Source organism: Drosophila tropicalis, unplaced genomic scaffold, assembly GCF_018151085.1.
Source record: "Drosophila tropicalis isolate 14030-0801.00 unplaced genomic scaffold, ASM1815108v1 contig_393, whole genome shotgun sequence".
NCBI lineage: Eukaryota > Metazoa > Arthropoda > Insecta > Diptera > Drosophilidae > Drosophila > Drosophila tropicalis.
The window spans coordinates 3,919,833-3,939,523 of record NW_027172855.1 but is presented as its reverse complement, the minus strand read 5'-3'; the positions used below and the strand labels follow the sequence as shown (position 1 = coordinate 3,939,523).

Genomic DNA, 19,691 nt, shown 5'->3' with positions numbered 1-19,691 from the left:
ACCACTAAAAGCAAATTAAACCAGTTTAAAGAAAATATTAAGCTTAGCAAATTTCGTAGACAAAGTGGAGCTTAAAACATTTCAAGTCAAATGCAAGGCACAGGCAATTTTTATATAATCAAGCAATAAAAACCCACAGTAAAGGGAGCAAGGGAGGGTAAAAGGTTGCAGGAAAAACTTTTTTCGGTCGACTTCTATGGGACTGTGTGTGTGAGTGTGTCCCTGTGTGTGCGTGTGTGTGTGTGATAATATGAGTGTGAGTATACGTGTGTTTCTCGTGCTTGAGGCCTTTTCCATAAAGGGGTCAAAACGTCGCTTTCGTTTCTTTTCTTCATACTTTTCTTTATATATATACATATATTTCTTTTTTTTTTGCTGCAAGAAACTTTTTGCCTGGTTAAGACGAACAAAAATTTAACACTTAGCCATAGAATGGGAGTGAGGGGCCAAGAGGTGCGACAGAAAACCCAAAACGAGTCGTTAAAGTGGCACCGCCCCATTTTTTGGCTACAAATTTCTTTGTTGTTATTGTTGTTGTTTCTTTTTTTAAAGTTCGTCTTGCAAATGATATAATAATTATCCCTGAAAGTTAAAGAAACTTTTATAACAAGGAACAGCGAACAAGTTTTTGCAGCTTAATGTTTCGCCATGGTAGATCAGACCCAAAAGATTGCATACTTTTTGGGGCCGCCATAGAGCGGAAAAAGTGGAACATGTTTCCGTTTCCTGCTCGAATTATTTGAGCGTGTCATTACATAAATTAAAATTCCAAAGTTAATACTCTAATTAAAGTTTTATTAAAATGTCTTAAATGCAACAAAAGCTAAGTCAACTAATTCAAATACATTTTGATAAATTTCTTATTATTTTGTCCATGTATTAAAAAAGACTAAGAAATTCATAATTTTACTTTTTAAGAGATTAAAAAAACCTAAGCAAGTACAATTTTTGCCAAAAATATAACAAACATATGCACTTTGGGCAAGCAAAGCAAATCCTTTCCTTAATAAAATTTTGTATTTCATTTATTTATGTTTTTTTTTTTTTTTTTTAAGGGAATTCTATGTATAAGTGGCTCAGAGGTTTGAATACAATTTGATAACTTAATAAATCAATTTTATAAAAGGAATAATAAAATTTTTTGAACTAGGCGTGAGTCTTTTGAAAAAAAGGATTAAAAACTAATATGAAATAAAACATTTAATCCTTATGTGTCTTAATTTTATTTTTTGATATTTTGGTAGCATTCGATAGCTTGTTTTTATAAAAAAGAAAAGATAGTTCAGCAGATAACAACTTAAAACATTTGCAACTTATATTTTCAAATAAAATTTTTATAAATAAATAAAATAAATATATTTTAGGATTTCGTAGCAATTTGTTCCTGTCAAATTAATCCTTGCTTCAAATGTTGCTTGTGATCATTAACTTTAAATTGCAAATATAAATAATCGAATCTGAGCTAAAGTGTTGGCTTTATTAGATTAAGTTGTAATTTAAGAAATTTTGACTTTATAGGAGGTTTTTGGAATATTTCCTTTTTCATTTTCGGACTAACTAATTTGAGCATTTGGTTATTTAACAAATTGTATTAACCCGCGTCTAAATTGCTTAAGCAGATGATTGAAAATATATATCCAAAACTATATGTGGATATATAGCATTATTATTGTTTACCTCGAGCTTAATGTTTGAGTAGTTTATATATAGGAAATAAACAGAATAATAAAAGAGGCATTCAATGAATATCCTTTTGCTAGAATTAGTTCCCTTACAATTTGTTTTATTTAAAAACTTTTAATATATTTTTAATTTTTTCTTTTATATTAGACTAATGATTGTTTATTACAATTTTAGCAAGAAATTTGAAGACCTTCAAATGGTTTTCACTTACTATGTGTACGATTTCCATTACTTTTCATATGTTTTCATTCATCATTGCGTTTTAAATGCACTACACAAGTTTTCAAGAATTTGATAAACTGTTTTCTCGTTATTTAAATTTGATTTGGGGCGTGAAAACTTTTAGCATGTAAAGTTGAGAAGTTTGTAAAATTAATTAATTAAAATACGTACTTAGATAGTTGCCAAACTTCTCATGTAACATGGCAAACCTAATTCAGCACACACACATGGCCCACCCACTAGGACGCCCGTCCTGTGTAACCAAAATAGCCAAGTCTCAAGCCAGGGAAAAGGTATTAGGTGACCGATCCGACCCCTCCTGTTTGTCATCCTGTCGAGTTTTAATCAATTTTATGATGCAATTATGTAAAGCAAATGAAAACAACAGATACTTACACACAAACACACACACACACACAACCAATGTGTTAGCATACTGAGATGTTACGCAATTTGGTTACAGAAAAAGAAGCAAAAAAAAAAAGAAGAAAAAAACACATAATTAATAACAATGCCACACAGTTGAATTCTTGGCTAAACTTTGGCCTATGGCTAAAAATAACAACAACAACAACAAAAAAAAGGAAGCAGAAAAAACTGCTATGATATCCGGGGTGGGGTAAGGAACAGGAAGAGGTAGAGGTAGAGGTAGCGGGAGGATTATCAGGAGCTACTCAAAGCATAACAATGAACATAACCGCATATAGCCAGGAGTCAGGAGCCATAAAAAAAGGAGGAGACAGACATTGAGAGCGACACACAGAAGGACATCAGAAATAGGGAGAACGAAAGAGAGGTGAAAGCCAAGGCAAAACCCGAAGGAGAGAGAAGGAATGACAGTGGGATGGAGGCAGCCAAAGTAAGGCAAAGTTACAATATAAAACCAAAATCTAAATGAAAGTAAAAATTGTAAGCGTAAGCTAAAACAACAAACAAGCCAGAGAAAATGAAAGCAAAAGAAGAAAAAAACGCGATAAGGCGTTAGAGATAAGCGGCCATAGAAGAGAGAACAAGAGCGAGGGAGAATGGGAGACAGCTAAAGAGAAACTATAAAAAGTGAGAGAAATTTCTCTCAAAGACTAAGAGCATAAGAATAAGAGAGCAAGTTAGCGCTCGGCGCAAGCTAAACTCATTAATTTAAAGTCCATCTTAAGAAATCTTATAAATTTTACCATAATTAATTAATAATTTATTATATTTTGAAATTTTTATTTACTCTTTACAGTTTTGACTACGAAAATCTACAAAAATGTAAACAAAGGCAACGCAAGCGCAGGCCAAAAACCAACCAAACAACTACAACAAGGATAAGCAACATTTCTCTGACGCTCTCTCACACACACACACAGCACGCCAACTCGCTAGTTTTCTCTCTCGGTGTGTGTGTGTGTGTTTGTCTGTGTATCACGCGGTGACTTTTTCAATTTGCGCCATAAAAGCAGCGTTTCCAGCGTTTTTATGGTTATCCTTCGGCATTCCAGTCTAGAATGCTGCATGTGAAGTCTAGCCTAGAAGGAGGCAACTTTTTTACTACTCGCCTAACCTTAGACGAGTGAGCAACGTGGTCCTGCTGGTGCTCCTAACTGATATTGCTGCTACTGCTCCTGCTGCTGCTGCTTCAACTGCTGCTGGCAGTTTTAGCTACTCAGGGAAAAATTTTCCAACACACAGACACACGCACACAGTTACACATAGAACACAGAAACACGCTTGATGTGCTGACACAAATGGCCAACAACGCCAGCAATGGCAACCGCAATGGTATAGGCCACTTTAAGCCGTGACTAAAGACGAAAAAAACGAGAACCCAAAAAGATAAAGGATAAAGGATACATTTCAATAAAAGTTTAAATACAAAAAGCAAAAAAAAAATGCGGCATCTAATGTCGACAACAAAAGCAACAACAACAGCAATGTTGTCTCTCACTCTATTCAAGTGTTAATTGTTATTTATGTATAGTGTATATATAAATTTTTGTGTGATAAAGAAATTAATTCAAATCCTCAATAACCCTTCGACAACAACAACAACAACAACAACGGCAACCAAGTGAAAACAAAACTCGTACAACGACAACAAACGGTTTTTTGCAAAGAAATATAATAATAATTATAATAATAATTACAAAACAAGATCAAACAACAGCAACCACAACAACAACAACAACAACACCAAAAACACTTCAACGGGTCCAATGTTGCAGCCAACAACATGCAGCAAACCAGAGCAACAACAAGAACAACAGCAACAACAAAACGAACAACAGCAACAACAAAAACAATTCGAACCAGAACAAAAGGAACAACAGCTATGGAATGTTGTTGTTGTCAACAACTACAGCAACAACAAGAACAACGACGACGACAACAAAAGTTTAGCCGATTTAGCTAAAGATACACCAGCAACATCGGCCATTATGGCATCGGCAACGGCAACGGCAACGGCAACGCCAACTGCATCGACAACAACATCGCACAGCCAGTTGAACAATATGTTGGCCAAAAATATAATTAACAAATCGACAACGATAGATTTCAATAGTCGTCGACGACGTGGTCGTCTACGATCCACCATCGAGGATGCAAAGTGTTGCCAATTAGTGCCAGCTGCAACATTAGCTGCTAACACACACCAACAACAGCCAACAGAGCAAACGCAACAGCAATCCTCTTCGAATACTGCAATGCTAATTGTCAAACAAAGTGTAAATATTTTCAAACGCTTAGTATTATTAACATTAAATGCCACAACAACAACACAAATAAGAACAACAACAGCGACAGAGGCAACAGCAACAAAAACTACGGCTTCTCCCTCCTCCAACTCCAACTCCAACTCCTCATCATCCTGCTGTTGCCGTCCTCGTCGTCGTAGTCGTCGCCGATGTTGCCTGCCGCCTGCAATGTTAGGCATTTTCTTAATATTTTGCCTATTGAATCCACAAGAAATTGGTGTCGACTCAGCTAAACCGAAATCAGCCAAACATCAGCCCAATACAAGTAATAACAACCACAACAATATTGCTGGTGTTACCGGTGGAGCTGGCGGTGGGGGTGGGGGTGGTGTTGGCGCCCCGCCCACTTATCAAGTGGAACCATCGCAACAAACATCGAATGAGGATGATGCCGAATTGATGTATCCCTTTCAGTCCGAGGAGCAAATGTTTGACGAGGAGGAGATGAATTTGAATGCAGCTCATGGCACGGACGAGGATAATATGGCCAATCAACGTGGTATCAATGGTAAGTCAGGCTAATGACATTTGTATTTATGTAAATGAATCACTAAGCATTGGGACTTCAATACAAGGGTTCTTGATTTATATTTTTGCTGTATCAAAGGCAAACGCAATTACTTTCAATTCAAGTGATGGCAACACTTTTCATTGATTGGCTTAAAGTAATCTCAATATGTTTTGAGAGCGAGAGACAATTGGGTTGGTCCTTAAAGATTTTCTTTATGTGATTTTATAGTGAATTTGAAAAAACAAGAAATAGAATTAGAATTAGAACTAAACAATAAATTTTAAATCCGAGAAGTAAGAAGCTCTATTTGAATCTAGATTCGAAAAGGATAATAAAATGGGGCAAATATGCCTTTAAAAGAGTTCGATTACAATAAATTGTAAAGAACTGAGTTACTGAAAAGTTTACTGAAATTTCAATCCGTTATAGGACAGTCTAGAAGTTAGTTATAGTATTAAATCAAGTTTCTCTTCCATTACGCATACTTTAATTAGCAATTTGCTTCCCTAAGCGTTGCGATAGATAGGGTGTGCAAAAGTCTGCTAAGTGGGTAACGTTAAGGAAAGTAATAAAGTCTTACTAGTTCTTACTAGCAACGTTGTGTAATTATTGATTTATATAAATAACATTTTTCGGAATCGCTCTTCAATGCTATTTTTCATCCTTTAGTTCTTCAAAATTCACTATGAAATACGTTTTCCTTACTTTAACAAAAACAATTTTATAAATTGCATTTCCAAGTATTATATTTCATTAGATAATTAAAGACATTTTCAGTGCCTTTTAATCCTTTTTTTACCCAGAAATCTCTTTGATAAACATTATGGCTTACCCTCTTAACTTAACGTTTTCTATATTACGCGAAATTCGAGGATTCGACTGAAATATTCTGTAAAAGTTCTTATACAAATGACTGTTGATGTTTTTGGAGCTTTTCAGAAGAGCTCAAGTTGATCCTACAAATTTAGCTATTCGGGATTTCGAGATGTTTTATTTGTGATAGTCAAATGCTAAGGATTAATAATTTAACCTAAATGAAGTAAATTATATATTAATATATTTGTGTTTTACGATATCTGCTGTTATCTTTTCATGTTGGAGAAATTCAATAACCAAAATATTCAAAACAAATAATCTTCCAAAATAAGTTATCTAACTCGATATGTGTCTGATGTTAAATTAAGATTCCTAACCGATTATAATATTTGTATTGTTAGTATAGGATATAGTTGTAAACTATCAACCTAACTATCTTTTACAAGGAATAACAATTACCTTATAATAATAATAACAATTGTCATTTCCTCTGATAAAAAAAAAAAATATTGAACAACTTTTATTGAGTGTAACAAGCTTATATTTTATTTAATCAGAATGTCTAGCAAGCATAATCTATCTCGACTTGAGTCATCACATGTCCACAACTGTGAAAGATACGAGAATATTGAAAATTCTTGAATAAATTATCAAAATCATCTCAGAGTCTGTCGAAGCAAATCATCTGAGCAATTTGCCAATTTGAGTGCTCTTATTTCGTCTTGGAGTCTGTCTCCTTTTATAGATTATCTGGAAAATTGAAAATTTAATTGCAATACAATTTTCATATTGCAGTTCATTTTGGTTCGATCAAATATTAGCTAATTATTTAATTATTCTAATTTAATATGTGGCAAACAAATCATAGTTTAACTGCAATCTATGGTTTTAATAGAAATTTGTGTAGCAATGTTGTCACATAATTAGTTTGGGTCTGATCAACCACAAAGGCCGCAAGGCACATAAATTGCGTATACGTAATATTGGACGGAACATAAATAAGCTACCATAAGTGAAGGTAGTGCAAAGTGCACTTACACACACACACGCACAGATACACAAATACACAGACGAGTGCCTTACAGTCTGTATAAATGTGTGATGTGCATTTCTCAGCCCCATCAGGCAAAAGTCAAGCTTCTGAGTACCCATATTTTACCTTTGTTTTTTTCATCCTTCTTTTTTTTTGCGTTTTTTTTTTTGCTGTTTATGTGTGTTTGATTCCCGTGTGTGTTGCACTCACATTTTGGCCAACAATTAAACCCAACCATTGCACACTGTTTGCTTAGGCGTGCTAAGGCCCTAGAGCCATTTCTCATTTTAATGACTCAACTGAGCTGTCTCTGTCTCTGGCTGCTGTTGCCGTGTTCCTGTCTGTCCAATGGACACCTACAAACATATATACCCATGCACACACACACACACACACAAGTTCACATATGCCAAAATAGCTGGCCAACAAAAAGAAACCAAACCAAAATGGGGATTGGCATGACGTATTGTTCGTATGGACTTTATTTGTACCTCAAAAATGTTTGTAGTACCACAAAAGGTTGAAAAATTCCAATATAACTCTCAAATGATCTCTTTGAGTTTGAAATAGAATAAGTATTAGCTTTCTTTTGAAAACGGGAAGCATTGCCATTTCCTTATGCGCCATAACCATAGAAAAGACAGGCCAACCCAGTAAAAAAGTAATTAGGTTCATTTGCCTACATCCTGAATTCAGACTAACAATAAGTACAACATTAAGAAGACACACTTAAAACTTGTTCTTGGGTTCTAAATTAGGAGAAGATTCAACAAGAATATTAAAGGTAAAGGTACATTTATTACAATTAGCCATATTTCCTCATATCATACGAAAGCTAAACTATTTTATCTTAAAATCAAAGAATTGACAAATTAGTTTGTAGAAGATTGTATAGTGGGTTCTGTTAGTTTCAAGAGACCATAAGATCATCTGTAGTGCTTTTTAAACATTCAAAGAATTGGTTTTCTTACCTCTTTGGTAGTCATAACAGAAGTTAAAACATTGTTGAAGCAAGTCCTATAGCGAAGATATTGTGTTAGATTTCACAGTACATTTTAGGACCTACAAATTTATCACAGATTTAATCTAAGTATTTGCTTTTACCAGAGTCCCAATCAAGCAATTCTATAAGAGGATACCTGCATATATACTGCATGTGTACGTGAAGCACATAAGTTTACTGTGTGCTATATTATTCAATTTTCGGCACAAACATACCTCGCTTACCTCATACACACACAGACACACATGGACACAAACATCCATAAAAAGGGGAACAAGAAAAATTGGAGCTCACGACACACATGCAGCGGAAAAAATGTGCTGTGTGCTTTTGGGCGCAAATTGCAGTTGCAATAACAACCACAGCGAAGCAGAGTACAGCAACAACTACACCAACACAACCACCAGCACCAACACCAGCACCACCAACGACAACTATAGTAACAAGGACTAGTAGTTGTAGTCTGTAAATCAAGCTTTAAAATTAACGCAGATTGCTGGAACAAGCGACGCTACGAGCAATTAACATGAAACCAGAGCAAAAGTAGAGAAAAAGGAAGGAAGAACAACAACAAGAAAAAAATAGAGAATATATATGAACATATATATATGTATATATGTATAAGTGTATACGAAACGAAACCAAATAATGTAGACAGAACCCGCGCGGGTACCCACACACATACATACATATATCGTATCGTATAATTCAGAGTCAGCTTGTGTTCAGGTTTTTGTGTGTGTATTTATATAAATGTGCACTGGTCTTCTCTTCAACGACCTTTGTTGGAAAAGCTGCTGTTGTTGTAGTTGTTGGGTATACGTATTTCTTTTTTTTCTACTTTTGCTTTGCTTTTGGCTTTTCCATTTTACCATCGACCCAAATTGCGAGCGCGCAACACAAACATACGAAAAACACACATCTGGGTTATAATGTAAGCATGTGTGAGTGTGAGTGTGAGTGTGTATAGAAGGCACACGCAAACGTCGTTAACAGTTTTCAAGCTCTCAACGTTCTTTATGTGTGCGTTTGGGTATTTGTGTGTGTGTGTTCGTCTGTGTATGTGGGTTCTGAGTGGGTGAAAGCAGACCCTGAAAAAAATACAAAAAAAAAAATGTAATATAAAAGACCTCGACCTAAACGGCAGGCGGCCAAAAAAAAAAAATAAGAAAAAAGTACAAACACACATATGTACATGCACACACACACACACACATATGTAGAGTAGTATTATTCTTTTTGAAAAATGATTGAGAAAAGCCAAAAAGAAAATATCGAGAAGAGGAAAACCCCGGCACGCACATTGACTTAAACACAAAAATTTAAATCGATAAATCAAAATGCCAACAAGAACAAAAACAACAACAACAACAAATACTCCTGGCAAGGACGTGTGACTTGCATGCTAAAAACCAAAACGAGAAACCAACTCATTCGTGTGTGTGCCTAGTGTGCTCGGTTTGTATGTGTATGTGTGTTGGTGTGTGTGTGTGTGTGGGCAGGAAGTCGTTTCTGTTAGGGTTAGGTCCTGAAAATGACAACATTTGGCCGCCTTTTAATTATTGACATTCTTCACCCGCCCCGATGTCTGTGTGCCTTCTGGCTTCATGTTCCTCGTGGCCAAACTAATTGCCCCTTTTCTGACATTAATTTTAATTCATTTTCATTTTCGTTTTCACTTTTTTTTTTTGCTTTGAAAGCCCCGATTTAAAGAGCTGACTCAGTCAGGAAATCACTTTTAGGTGATTTCTCGTTCTTAGCCAATACTAAAACCTTTTTTTTTTTTTTTTTGTGTTTGTTTTAAACAGTTATATGATTCATCGTAAAGAGGTTTTTTTTTTGGGTTTTACTGTATTGTTTTTTTGTATTGTCACCCTGTTTCTGTGTATATGATTCATGCAAATATCTGGCGGGGGTTTGTGATCGATTTGTATAACCGGTTATCGGATATATGCATTTGCATCTGGTTTTTTTTTTTCTATTTCCGAAAGACGTCACAAATAGCTTTAGCTTATTGTTAGACGTTCATCCAACTTCTGACGAGTTGTTTTTTTTCTCGAATTCAGCCCAGATAAACGAGTATTAATGAAATAGTTCACGTTCACGCGAAATTTACATTTATTGTAAAAGTTGAACAAACTTGTAAAGCATAAATGAATCAATGAATGAATGAATGAATGAAAAAGTGGAAATATTTGTCATTGTTTTTACAGAAAGGAATACAATTTATTTGTTTTCCAAAAAGGCGGATTGAGTTCAAAACATTTATATAATATTTCTGATAAAGACAAATTAAACTGGTTTCAAGTATCAATTTTAATGCAGTTCTGCAATTTGTCAATGGTCCAAATAAATCAAATGTTGGCAACTCGTATCAATTGCCTTTTTTGGGCTTACTTAATCCTTTTGTATTTAATCGTTTTGTCATGAAATGTGCTCTCAAAATATAAACTCAAGAAAGTAAAAAAAGACAATTCTAAAATAACTTTGATTGGCTGCAAAAACCTTTGTTTTATTTTCAATTTATCGGCTATAGTTTCTTTCATAATTAACATAACAATTGACTCTACGTGGACCATGATGTTAATTTGTATTTCATTTTGTTTTCAGCTTCTTGAGCATTTATTTTTGCCACAAGCCAAGAAAAAGTTTTTATTTGGTTGGGTTTCTTCTTTATTGGTTGAGAAATTTGAAGATCAAATGATTAAAATATAGGTTCATACTCTACTCTAATTGTATAGTTTTCCAGCAAGTATATGTTTTTTTTCAATATGCATTAAGTTAAGGTTTTTCTATTGCATTTTTGTACAAAATAATTTCTAAGATAATCTAAAATCTCAGCTGAATAGACATCTAATAAGTATTAACTCTGACAATGGGAACTTAAGATATGCGAATCACCGATTTGGATGAATTTTGGATATGTTGAAGAAGTCCCCCGTCATTTAAAGCTGTGTGAAATATTTCGGCGCACTATTCTATATTTTCTTAATAAATCCCTTTTTAAGCTATAGATTTGGTAACTTATGGGTGAAATGCCGAGTGGATTTCAAGCAGCTCGAAAGCAGCTTTTAGCAAAATACAATATCCTACAAAATAAAGCATTTAATGAAATTTAAAAATCTATTATAAAGGCTTTAAATGACTAATCTTAGTAAGGTCAGCCAGTCAGCCCTGCAATTTGCAGCACGTGTTAATACTTAGAATGCCAAATCGGTTTTCAAATATAAGTTATTGAAGTAATCATTAGATGATTTCTTTTAGGTATAATTTGTTTGAGAATTAATCAAAAAGGTAACTAGAAATTGAAGAAGTCAAGTCAGTAAGTCTCTTTTCAAAATGGTGCCACAAAGTTTTGAGTTTGTTATAAGAAAGCACTCCATTAAATTTTTACTGTGTAATTTTTGAAACGTTGAACTCAAAACTTAATTTTTCACATCATCTTAACAAGGACGACTTTGTTGGGAAATTCGAACCTGTGCATAGATTTAATTCCCCTGGTTATCTAAATGTACTTATAAATAGTATTTTTATTTTTCTCTTTAAATATAACAGAGTCTTAAAAGTTAGTTTTTAAAATGACATAACTTGTGTTCACTTTCAAATTATTTGCTTTTCCTTTTTTACTCAATTGTAAAGAGATTCATATAAATAGGAAACGATAAGAACAGTCTGAGGTAAGGGGTGGGTCGGTTGAGAAAACTGTAGAATATAGTCATATATCGGAGATATACTTAGCCTTGAACCTAAGTAGGAACTGAGGTATAATAAATATAATAAAAAATATTAAACCTTTCATTTTTAAACAAGTTATAAACAGTTTTCAATTACCTTCACATTTCTTGACTGCGAATTGGAGAATTGTTTCTAAAGTTTTATGCTTAAGGTTATGATGCAAACCGAATTATAGAAAAATTTGTGTTAGTCCTAGAATACCAAATAATATATACTCATCCTATGACTACAACGAGAGTCATAATTTTGCGGTTTTAAGTAGAATCTTAATAAGAATGATCATAGAAAAAAACTCATCTGAATCATTGGGGGGAATACGTGAATATTCGTTTTATTAACAATTGTTCATTACAATTGCAGCACGTGTCATAAGATGCATGATTGCATGTCGGTGAAAAGTTTTATAAACTTTTAGTAATTTTTTCTCTTTTTCTTTCACCCAATTACTTATTAAAAGTCTCTTTAAATTACGGCCAAACACAGAAAGTTCGTAAAAGTTGTTCAAGTTATAAATATTTAATTAACTTTAAAGTTTTGTGTAATTTAAATTTTATCCAGCCATCCATGAAAATTTGTTGGTTTAATGTAAGGTGAATGTGTTAAATTTTTGGCCATATTTTTATATGGTTATGTTTTTAGCTGATTAACATTTTGCAGAGAAGTTTCCTAGTTGGGTTCTTTTTGTTGGTGTTGCCTTTGGGTAATTGGGTCAAGCACATGGGAAACGTTAGTCACTTACACACACACATACACACCCACACCCACATAAAGTACCATAAATGCTGCTAAATTCCCGCAGGGAATGGAGAGTCTTGATTAAAATGCAGCCTACTCCAAAAACTATGCCAAGTTATGGCAAGTGATAACTTTTACTCAGGAAAATACAAAAGACAAAAAGGTTAAGGGTTGCCAGCAACCTTCATGCTAGACTAGAACTTATACATACATATATCGACACAGCTGCTCTTATGGTTACTTATGGGCATGATAAACTTTATACGGGCAATCTTTTGAGTGGGTTTGCCATTCACAATGCGCCAGTTGTTGATGATGATGATGACGATGATGATGATGATGATGGGTATGACAGTCGATGCATTGATTCAACAGCCACTTGACAACCCTGGCCAGGCCTTGCATGTGCATTGCACGTTTTTTCGTTATCGTCTATTTTTTCTCTCTTTTAGTGTTCTTTTTTTCTCATTTAGTTCTTATTTTTTCTTTTTCTTTTTTCGGTAGGCTAATCGATTTGGCAGCTACCTTGAAACTTTTGCTGGTGCCAAAGCGCGCTGTCTCTCTGATAAATTAGCAGCTGCTTTCAAAAAGCGTGAAAGCATGCGGCGGCCACTATCGACATACACACACACACACACACACATAGATACATACATATATAGTATATATAGCGTCTCTGCTTAGGGCTGGGTAGGTTCGTTTCAGTTTCCGCTTTGTGTGCCCTGTGAGCTGAGCCCCCATAATGAACTTCCGGTCATGGCGAAACGTTTGTACTGCCCTCGCTCTGCTCCGCTCTTGGTAGGCCTCGGGGTCCGTGTAATTTTGTGCGTTTGTTCAGCCGTGATTTATGCACATTGATGACGTCGCAAAACACAGAGAAAAAGGGCAAATATAAAAGCTAAATTTCTGTTCTTTTTCCGCTAAGCTTTGTTTTTTTTTTTTTTTTTTTTTGGATATACATATGTACATAGAAGTATAATATTTTATCAGCGTTTAATTACCCTTTACCCATTAGTAAAGCTCAAAGGTTAAGGAGCTTTAATGAAGGTCCTTAAAGTGACGGATTCTCTGTCTTTGGGCTTCGAGCTGTTAACATATCTATGGTAATAATCGTATACAGTGCTTGAAGATAAGTCAAATTTATCGTATCTCAGTTTAATTAAGCCAAACTTGATTTTGTCATTACTTATATTTTATGTAAAACTTCACTCTTTCTAAGCATTATAGACTGTAATTGACTAATTAGGGCAGTGGCGGATCATTATTTTACATTCTTTCTGTCGAATATTGTGACGGCAAAAGAATTGGAAGACTTCGCTAGCCATTCTATAATGCCAAAACTAGTTGGGAATCAGAAATAACAACCAATGTGTTAAATTGGCAATTCTTTAAGCCCATTTCACCCTCAATAAGATTTTCCATTGATATTAGTTACCTAATAAACTTAACTCAAGCTTAACAATGACTAAAAGCAAATGTCACTTAAAGTCGTTTACAAACATTGCTAAATTTACATTTTCAAATGATAAGTAATACATCTTGACTAAAACAACCCTTAACAAACCCTTCTAATATATTATCAACTAAAAATATATCTGACTTTTAAAAGTTATAACAAACATTGCATAGAAATAAAAGCTCAACAATTTTTGTATTGCTTTTATTCGTCGTATGATTCAGTATATGAATTCATAAGTAACCACACCCCAAAAGATAAGAACAGAATTGTAGTCACTATATACATACATACAAATATATTAATACTTTTTATTTGAATAGACAAACAGAAATATTTAAAACAGATTTCACTTTCTTAAAACGAGAAAATCCAATAAGGTCAGCCAAGCAAATTTGTTCATAACTTTTGGCATTTGATGGGTTAATATTAATCGATTATGCTCCAATTCCTTATTTTCGCTTACTGCTTTTGTCTTGTTTCTGTTGTGGTTGTTCTTGTTGTTGTTGAGGTGGATTTGGGGCTCGTTTTGTCACGCGATTCCAGGCACTCTCATGGCGCTCTACTTCGAAGAAGTTTGTCAAAGTTTGGGGTAAATTCCGTCGCTTTGCTTCGTTGCCTTGAATACGTGGGGGCGTATAATACTTGGGCGTGGCGGCGGAGGAGGAGGTGGCGGCAGTCTTAATGCATTTGACTGCCGATTCGTTTGCCAAATCGTTGGAAACTGGCGATGGTGTGGTGACCTGTGTTCGCCACTCGTATATCTGATTCTGACAACGATTATGAACCTGATGGGCGGATGGCGTCAATTGCAGTTGAATGCTGGCACGGCTGATGAAGAGCTCCTGGCTCTGGCTTGGGGCGATTGCGGCTGCTGCCATGATCTATCTGGGCGCATTGAGTTCCACTTTGCAACTGATTGTGTATGCGACAGACGAGAGTTTTGTGGCTTTGTTCTCTCTGGTTTCAGTGGTTTTTGTTCTCTGCTGTAGATCTACATGGTACGTGTGTTTGTGCTCCGTAAACAAACGCGCTGTATGACGCATAAACGAGAGTCTTCCGTCCAATGACTACTTCGCTGTGATAGGTCTCTTTATAAAACCGATTTCTGCACTTCTTAGCGATGAGACGAATGAGGTTTAAAATGTTTATAAGGTCTAGAATTAACATTTTGACATTTGTTGCCAAAGAACTGGCTAGCCAAAGGAAACTTTATATGCAAACCTTTGTGAACTTTTCGGAACGAAAGTTTTAAAAAGTTATTACGATAGTTTCTTTATATTATAACATTATTGTACTTAATAGGCTTATGCCTTGATTAGTTGTCTTTTTCACAACTGTGTCACTTGAAATCTTTTTTAGCTTGCCGTTTTTCTACATATAATATTTGTTGGATTAGTCCGACTTTAAAACCCAGAAAATTTTAAGACTTCGATTATAGTTGAAGATATTCCGTCACAAGATCACTGGCTCTTTGTGCCATCTCTAACCCGAGGCTATGCTCTAGAAGTCTTCTGAGCTGGCGGTTCTCTTCGGCTTTGAGTATGCATTGCAAACGCTCAGTAGAATTTGCTCGTGCCATTTCGATTGGCACTCGAAAAAGAAAACTGGTTTCATCAGTCCATATGTCTATATGTTTACCTTGTGGTTCAGTCAGACAGACGCCCACATAGGACTACCACAAAACTGAAACACACAAAAGAAAGAAAAAATAAACACAAACAAATAATAAATAAAAGTAATAAGCAATAATGTTGCAAATCATATTTACTAGTACACTCATTACTTTTGGTTACCTACCTTGAAAGCAGCTCTAGCAATTCCATTATCAATTGTAACAATTAGAAGGTCTTCTTCCATCAAATACTTTTGCTTATCTTGGTCTTGGGAATTATTGCTTGTCAAATAATTACTTTTAATATGACTATTTTGAGCAATTAAATAGGTTATTCTTATTTTTGTAGCCATGACACAAATTATATTATAAATGAGTAATGAGAATATCTAAATCTTTCTGTTTTGTGTTACTTTTAACGTTTTATTTTTAGAGAAAAATTGTTGATAATAGAATGACTACGCATCAAATGAATCATATTTAATGTATAAATAATCAAGTACTTATGGCTATTTAATTAGATAGCCGCTAACTTTCACTTATTATCCACATATCTAATGAGTCAATGAAGTCTTTGGGATGAGTGGAGGATGGTTTTCGGGTAAACAAAGAAAAACTATCTGTTAGTTCAATATCCTTTAATTAGCATAGACTTCTCATGACTAATCCCCTTGTTATGTTTAGTCATCGTATTGCAATTTTCTTCATTGAAAGACATTATGTACATATGTATGATGTATAATGATGTTCCAGTTTGATATTCCAAACAAAGCGAAGAAATTAAGTCAAGTATTAGGTGTAGGTTATTCAATGATCGTTCAAGCCGGACGTGTTTTGAGTGTCTATAACGAAATTCAATACAAAACTCACCTTCGTCCAATCGTCGACGACGCGTCGTCACTCATTAAGCATTTGGCAAGTGATTCATAATAGGCATTGATTTATAGTACACGCTTCATGCTGTTAGATACTCTCCCCAATACCCTTGCTTAAATTCTTCCCTTCTAACCCCAAGAACCTATGTATGCACGAATCTACCCACATAGGTTTCATTGTGAGTGGGTGTGTCCAGCAGCACGGTCCCAGAGCTCTGTTAACTGCATGCAAATTGGTTTGATGATTTTAACAAATCGGGTTTAGAATGACCCGCTAAATGAGTCAATCAATTGGGGCTATTAGTTCAATGATGCAACATAATGCATAATCCATTTCCTTTTCCTTTGGGCCACCGATAATTGTGACATTTCATTGAACCAACATACGTGTGTATTCATATGAATCAGTCAATGAGAATCATTCACAGACTGATTCAAAAAGTGCCGCTAGCGATTATAAACCGCTTCAATTATTTGTTTTGGCACACGCGCCAAAATGATTGCTCATAGTGCAAATTAATGATGAACATTTACCATCGTCATCATCATCATCATCATCATCATCATGGGGAGTTGCAATTGTAAATAAGTGCAATTTGTTAATTGCTGGCAAAGTGTACTGCATAATTTGCAGATAATTGTCATGAAAATCGGTAAACGCCAAAAGGTGCCGCCTGCAATGAGGAGTATTTACTACGTAAGTGAGATTCACCAAAAGGTCGGAGCTAAATAGTCATAGTCTGTACTTAACTGAGAATTGAGGATGAGGAATTATAATTGCCAGAAACGACGCTTGGGGAATTATTTTCATAAAGGTCAAAATTTCTAACTGTTTAAATGACAAACATATTAAACACTTACATAAAGAAGCAATAATATTTATAACTTTGGAATAAAAAATATTTTATGAGTCTACCAACCACGTGACTGGATTTTAAAAAGGCTTACAAATATTTTTCTATATTCATAATCAGAAATTTGTTTACTTTAATGTGAGATCTATAGACAATTTAACTTCCGTAGCAATTTTTCACCAGCATTAATCGATCTTAACTTTTAAAAACTAAATTTTAAATATTAGTATATTCAGCTTACTGAATAAAACTAAATATTGTTTATTAATATGTCTAATAACCATTAAAAGATTAAGTTTAAAAAGATAACTCTGAAGATCAATATTTGCTATTGTTGTTTAAATTTTTAATAAAGTTAATGTTAGAAATAACAAACTTGAGTTCATTTTCAAATTATACAATATTTTCCATAAAATAACATTCGACAAAATTTTATATAAACGAAATAATTAAAGAACATTTTAAAAATTATTTGTTTAGCTTAAGAAATCAAGTTCTTCAGTTTATGAAACTGTTTTAAAATGATTAAAAAGTTAATGAATGAAATGAATCAACTTGAATTTTGAAAATTGTTATGTGTAAACTAAGAAACTAAAATATTAGATTGAATTTCAAGAAAAGGAATAGATTTCATGACTTTTAAAAATGAATATGTGAATGAAATGTCTAAATAAAATATAATTTAAAGAGAAAATCATATATCCAAGGGGATTAGCATTCGAAAACTTTTACTATACATATATTATTTTAAATTTTTTAGTATATTTATCATTAATTTGCCTTTGTTTTTTTCCCCCTTTGCAGACACGCACAACGATAATTCGACCATCACGAAAACGCCGCTATTTCCAAAAGATCTTTTCACAAAAGAACAGCTTGAGAACGGCGCTGTCATCCTGCATATCATTGGTGTCATCTATATGTTTGTGGCGCTGGCAATTGTCTGCGATGAATTCTTCGTGCCTTCCCTTGACGTAATCATTGAAAAGCTCGGCATCACTGACGATGTTGCCGGCGCAACTTTTATGGCCGCGGGTGGCAGTGCCCCCGAGCTCTTCACAAGTGTCATTGGCGTTTTCGTGTCGTTCGATGATGTTGGCATTGGTACGATCGTTGGTTCGGCTGTCTTCAACATCCTTTTTGTGATTGGCATGTGTGCGCTATTCTCAAAGACGGTGCTTTCGTTGACATGGTGGCCCCTGTTCCGCGATTGCTCATTCTATAGCATCAGCCTGCTGGTATTGATCTACTTTTTTCGCGACAATCGCATCTATTGGTGGGAGGCCCTCATACTCTTTACCATCTATATTGCCTATGTGGCCTTCATGAAGTGGAACGTTCAGGTGGAGCAGTGCGTCAAGAAGATGATTACCAAAAACAAGGTGACTCGCGTCAGAAGTACAGATCAACTTATGCCAGCAGTAAGTAGTTGGGAAGTTTTTTTGCAAAAAAAAAAAAAAAAAAAAAATCAAAAATCTCTCTCTCAAAAAAAAAAAAAAAAATTTAATTCAATTCAAAAAAAAAAAAAAACAAGTACAAAAAACGTAAATCAAGAAAATCTTAAAAGAGAAAGCAAAATTTGCAAAGAAATGAAACGAAACAAAAAAAAAGATCCTTTGCCATGGACAAATTTCGTTTTGATTTTCGTTTTTGTATGTTCTTCTTATCCTTTTATGAAAAACCAATCAAATCCATCCCCGCCCTCACTTTCACCCCCCACTTCACCCCAGTATTTTTCCACCACTTTTGCACTTCCCTCATCATTTCCAAGCTTCAGACTAACCAGTTAGCAGGTGTTTAGTTGTCATGACTAAGGGCACCCGTCGCCTCTGTCATGATGTTATTGTTATTGCATTCGTTGATGAAACCTGCATGACTAACAACCCATTTTGACATTGACTTGCGATCAATCCGAGACAATGATCATGATGATGATGATCATGAGATGGTCCGACCCGACTCAGATTTCACCTCTGAGGCTTTGAGTGATATTTCGAGTCCAGAGGGACTCGACTTGTGACTTGTGACTTGTGGCCAAGTTTATATTATTTTCTTTAGATTGACAATCGTTTATAAACACATATAGTTTCTATTCCAATTGGGTTTTCTAAACCGGATATTACAAACCGGTATAAAATTGAGTTCTCAATGGGAATATCAAAGCTACTCGAATGGAAAATACTTTAATATGGGTAAATAAAAAGTTTCCCCCCTCCCTCCACGCCAACTATTAAACAATTTGGCACTAGTTTTGCGTCATTCTAACTATTTAGGTCAAGTTTTAAGACCAATTTCACACTTGTGTGTTGAAGAGGTGAATATTTAACAAGCATATCAGGTTTCATCAAAATTTGCAATTCCTATCAATTAATTAATTTACCTAATAGATGAGTATTAGCTTAAATCATTTGATAAAAT

The 19,691-nt window shown here is 34.6% G+C and overlaps 2 protein-coding genes across 10 annotated transcripts in view; one reads left to right on the top strand and one right to left on the bottom strand.

Annotated features, from left to right (window-relative positions):
* Positions 1-19,691, top strand: part of Nckx30C (solute carrier family 24 member Nckx30C) — a 49,418-nt gene that overhangs the window by 200 nt on the left and 29,527 nt on the right. For 7 of the 9 annotated variants that reach the window (XM_068284823.1, XM_068284822.1, XM_068284819.1 and 4 more), the window contains exons 2-3: positions 3,131-5,148; positions 18,078-18,694. In XM_068284823.1, coding sequence (XP_068140924.1) covers positions 4,101-5,148; positions 18,078-18,694 — 1,665 coding nt within the window. In that variant the 5' untranslated portion in view covers positions 3,131-4,100. The remainder of the gene's footprint in view (positions 1-3,130; positions 5,149-18,077; positions 18,695-19,691) is intronic. The other 2 variants (XM_068284824.1, XM_068284820.1) reach the window with 1 other exon arrangement.
* Positions 14,213-14,960, bottom strand: LOC137572850 (uncharacterized). The gene has a single exon (XM_068284695.1). The coding sequence runs from the start codon at positions 14,808-14,810 to the stop codon at positions 14,382-14,384; it is 429 nt and encodes a 142-aa protein (XP_068140796.1). The 5' UTR covers positions 14,811-14,960; the 3' UTR covers positions 14,213-14,381.

Excerpts from the sequence above, each read along its gene's own strand:
- LOC137572850 (XM_068284695.1), bottom strand. The coding sequence starts at position 14,810 with ATGGCAGCAGCCGCAATCGCCCCAAGCCAGAGCCAGGAGCTCTTCATC.